The 4,980-nt window shown below is 35.5% G+C and overlaps 1 protein-coding gene across 2 annotated transcripts in view; it reads right to left on the minus strand.

The window, feature by feature from the left end:
• Positions 1 to 500: 500 nt before the first annotated feature.
• LOC110462086 (patched domain-containing protein 3-like) overlaps positions 501 to 4,980 on the minus strand; it is a 7,104-nt gene continuing 2,624 nt past the window's right edge. For both annotated transcript variants that reach the window (XM_021515912.1, XM_021515913.1), the window contains exons 2-4: positions 3,254 to 4,244; positions 2,871 to 3,071; positions 501 to 2,306 (exon numbers count right to left, since the gene is read on the minus strand). In XM_021515912.1, the coding sequence (XP_021371587.1) occupies positions 919 to 2,306; positions 2,871 to 3,071; positions 3,254 to 4,244 (2,580 nt within the window). In that variant the 3' untranslated portion in view covers positions 501 to 918. The remainder of the gene's footprint in view (positions 2,307 to 2,870; positions 3,072 to 3,253; positions 4,245 to 4,980) is intronic.

Consider the following 4,980-nt stretch of genomic DNA (forward strand, 5'->3'; position numbering starts at 1 on the left):
TTTCTTTCAATAAAACCACAACACATGACTTATATAATTAGTTTTTATTCCAATATTTTGAAATGACATCTTAGATAGATTTATAACATATGCGCTAATAAATATATACTATCATACTAAGGTAGTTGGTTGGGTATAATATATTGAATGATCGTGTGAGAGCTATTCATATACATTTTTTAAATGTACATCATGTATTGAGATGAATATTTGTACAGAACTTGTGTATATGAAATGTTTAATTATGAATGTTTCTATACAGATGTACGGTGTATATGACATCTTTAATTATGAATGTTCCATACAGTTGTATGGTGTGTATGAATTGTTTGATATGAATGTTTCTATACAGATGTATGGCATGTATGAACTATTTAAGATAAATGTTCCATACTGTTGTATGAATGTTTCTGCACAATTGCATGATGTGTATGAAATGTTTAATATGAATGTTACATACAATTGTATGGTGTGAATGAAATGTTTAATACAAGGGTTTCTATACGGATGTATGATGTGTATGATTTTTTTATATAACTGTTCTTTACAGGTGTATGAAATATTTGATATGCATGTTCTATACACATCTATGGTGTGTATGAGTATATATGAAATGTTTTAAATAAATGTCATAAATTAGCATGCACTGTTATGATCATGACAGTACACACGATCAGTAAGTCAGATTAATATTCTCTACAGACCCAATATTTAGAAAACTGGGTATATGAAATGAGTATGGTTAACATGAAAAGTGTATATAATGTTTGGGATGAGTGTACTGTGAAGTATGCTATAGTCTCCCAAATAATATTGTCATGTGTATGTGCTTTGAAAAACTGAATAAAAATATAAATTAAAAAAAAAAAACAGAAAAAAACGTTCCAATCACAGACTATTTGAGTGATTTTGAGAGTATTAATTATCGGGAAGATAAGCCGGGTTACATATTGCATTTCCTTCTTTACTTTGGTATATAACACGTCTATTTGTTGACATAGGTTTGTTTGGTCCTATCAGGGACAAGACGACTGGTAACAAAAACATGCCATGGAAGAAACCAAAAAGGATGACAAGCAACATCACTCTAAAGAAGGATATGAAAACGTAGGACTCTGAAAATATCAGCATCACGATCCCTACAATAGAGGACGCTGCACTGTTGAAAACCGGTCCTGCAGTTAGGTCTAGGGCTTTACCCACTCTTGCATTTTTATCGGGACCCTCTGACGTTAGAAAGGCGTGGCAGATATGAGCACTGTAATCTACTGAGAAGCCAACACTCATGATAACATGGATCATGGTTATAGAACTAAGAGACAGGTCCCAAAAATACATGAAACCCAGCACACCGGCAATGATTGAGGCGAGAGAGATTGAAACGCAAAGTATGAGGAAAGGTTTTGGCATTATTATACATGCGACAACAAACACGGCGGCTACAGCTATTCCTACTGTCTGAATGGTACTCGGTAAGACAATGACATACTGTTCAAAGAATATAAACGCTGGGGAATAAGCAAAACAATGTATGTCGGAAGAATGTGCTATTTCACGCATGCGCATCATGATGTTGCCTTGTTTGGAGGATTCTTTTATACTTTTTGTTAGGATATGGAATCGGGTTGCTACAATCTTATCATGATTGAAAACGACATCGTTTCTGAATAACTGTGATTCGTTAAGAAAGAGTTTCAGTCCATTTACAAATGCTTTCTCTGAAGTATTGGCAAAGACAGAAGAATGTTTGTACGAATTCAGCCAATTCAATTGATCTGCATCCTCAACATCAACGTCTTTCGCAGCATTCTCAAGGAGGAAATCTATACCGCTGGTTACAGCGCGTGAGTTGTAATCGAGAGGAACAGGAATAACGAAGGATATTGGGAACTGTGTGGGATAATATTCAAAGTCAAAATGACTAAATTTGAAATAATACGAGCTTTCCGAAACCAAATTCTGCAAAACTAAACCTTGTTGTAAATTTTTAATACCCCAGACTGAACAAACAATGTAGGTTACATATCCTAGTACAGTTATGACCTTTGCTAGAGGGTTTAACAATAATCGAGGCATCAATAGACGAGGGATCTTCTCTAGCATACTTTCTTGTTCGTCTCGAGTTGTAGAAGGAGACCCTGTGCAACAGCACTGTTTTAAGTAGGATTTTGTTTGTTCACCTTCCGGATATGCCAACGGAGCACACGTCAGACAATGTCTATTTTGGGAAACTCGTTTTTCATGAAGAACCATGCATCCGAGGAAGAATGTGATTTGGTTGAAATAGCAAAGGCCCACAGCAGTCGCTGGAAAAATAAACATGATAAAATATGTCAGTTTTGAAAATATGTGTTTGTATTTCATTACATTTAAAAAAAAAATGATAACCTTTGTTTGCTAACGCGAGGGTACCTTTTCCCCTTCATTACTCTGAAATCATATAACAGCAAAATTACATACTATACATTATTTAACGTGTTGTGTATACTTATAATACATGATATTTTAATAGTTAAACAATAAAACGGCATTAACTATTTTACACAGAAATTGTGTTTCCACTTGATTTTCCATGACAAAAAAATCAAAGGTAATTTAGCGTGTTAAATGGTTTAATTTAATGAATATGTTTTGTAACTAAAAAGCAAAACAATGGAATGGTATTACTCTTTTTATCACAAAAGTTCAGTTTCTCCTTCAGTTGGGTTTGCTTGGATTTTTGAAGTATATAATGTAGGTTTTATTTCAAAAAATATATCATGTTGTTAAGGCGGACTCAGTTTCAATATTTCTTTAAAACTTTGGGAATTCAGAAAAAAAAAAGGTAATTTTAATCTCACTCACTCTAAGTAAAACACAAATCCAAGTACCTGTAAACATGCAGAAGTTTCTGACACTTTTGAAGACCGATGTGATTCCCACGAAAAATGCGATGACATTGGTAAGTGATGTGATTGTTATTGAGGTTCCACTTGTTTTCATGACGTGGGCGATTTTGGCCTCTATCGCCGCTGTTGGATCAGCGTCTGCCAGTCCAGACATCATGATAAACATATCGTCTAAACCAATACCTGAAATGATACACTCAACGCTTAAAATAAAGGCAATGGATAACAAACCTAGCTACTACAACTCCCCGGATATATATAGTTTGCATACATTCAGTTTATCTTGTATACACATACTGTGGTTTTCCGTATTTATATAATGTAAGATTTTGACGACATTTTCGTTAAGTTTATTTTATATTTACCTATAATCAGGAATGGCATCACCCCAACAATATTGACGAATTCGATATGTAATGCAGCCATAAGTCCAAACGATCCCAGTATTGCTAAGCCTGCTGAAATGACTCCTGCACGCCCCAGATGGCCCCGTTGTGATACACAGTTTCCTCCTGCTGTAGCAAATGATGCGTAGGTGATCATCAATGTGAAGGTCAGAGAGAAATAGCGTACATCTCCTCCTGTGTTAGCATTGAGTTCAGTATTTAATGAATCGGATACCTGGTAGGCTATTTCAGAATCGTTGAGTTCGATATTTCGCATGATTTCTAAAAAATGTTTCTCCCATTTTTCAGATAATTCTTTGAAGTGACTTGAATCCTGTCGTAAGTTGAATCGAAGTTTGAAAGCAACTGCAGATTTCAGAGTGCCATTTCCGAACAATGGGCTTCCGATGACACTGGTGAATTTGTTTGCTTTTAACATAGTTTCATTAATAAATCCATTTTCAAATCTGTCCCAGAATGCTGTTTCTAAGAGGAAGTCGCCATCTATTACACATTTTCCACTTCGTCTAGCACAAACAGTTTCATATTGATATCGGCTGTTGGCAGTTTCATTCACGGTGAAGTCATAGACAAAGTTCACAACGCGTTTTATTTCTAGTTGATATGATCTGTTCAGAACATTGCCGTTTTCAAAATGTTTAATAATAACTTCTCCGAAGGGTCCTAAGCTTGCCATACTTTGTTGATGATAATTTGTTGCTGTGAAATCAGAAAATAGAGACTCGACTTGGTTTCGGTCTTGAACAGCCTGGCTGTTTGTCGGAGTGTACACACTTTCTAGGTCAGAATCAAATGTTATCCACTGGATGTTAACCCCCAAAAGTCCGTTGAGAAGGAAACATATAATGATTGCAGTGCATGGGTATCTTGTTAAAACTTTTCCATAAATGGCAAACATCTTTGAGGTCCCGTTTTCCAGTTTGACCGAAAATCCCATTGTTTTGGATAGCTGTAAGACAACAATCGATTGCAATTGAAAAAGTATATCCAGTAAAACCATTTCTACATCATCGAACACCACAAGACATGAACAATAGTTGCATAAAGCCCGAATCCATCAACCAGTGTAATTCAAAAAAGCCTAAATGTCCATAACAAACATGTTTTTTTGTGGTAAGCATTAGGGATTTAGTATTGTTAAAATGAAGTATTGTAAACAATATACTGTAATGTGTCTTCTTAGTGTTTACTTGAAAATCAATTATTAAATGAAGATGAAAAGAAAAAAACTGTATCACAGAACAAACGATACAGGTCCTGAAAAAAGGTCAGCAAGTTTGGGTGTAAATAAGTGTAGTACAGTGTTATCATTTTTAAATACCATTCGAAACAAAATATCAATTTGTTCACCGTAATAATCCATTTTCGTGACGTACTTCCGGAAAAAGTACAGCTCGGACTCAATTATCTTGATCGAAATGTGCATGTACACCGTGTCGTCATTTCCGTATTGCGTATCGGGCATTCAATATCGTAGTGCAAATTATAGTAACACCTGGGCCGTTTTCGTTTAAACGGTCAAACCGATCGGACCACTGTTGTTCGTTAATTAAATAAGGTCGGACCTAGTAATCTGATGCTGCTTTCAGGCGAGCCTTGAGAAAGCCTTGCAAGGCCTGCATACACATTTGCAGGTCCGCCAGGATTTATACCCGAAATTGTTACATTTATAAACGGTCAAACCG

The sequence above is a fragment of the Mizuhopecten yessoensis genome, unplaced genomic scaffold (assembly GCF_002113885.1).
Source record: "Mizuhopecten yessoensis strain PY_sf001 unplaced genomic scaffold, ASM211388v2 scaffold10745, whole genome shotgun sequence".
NCBI lineage: Eukaryota > Metazoa > Mollusca > Bivalvia > Pectinida > Pectinidae > Mizuhopecten > Mizuhopecten yessoensis.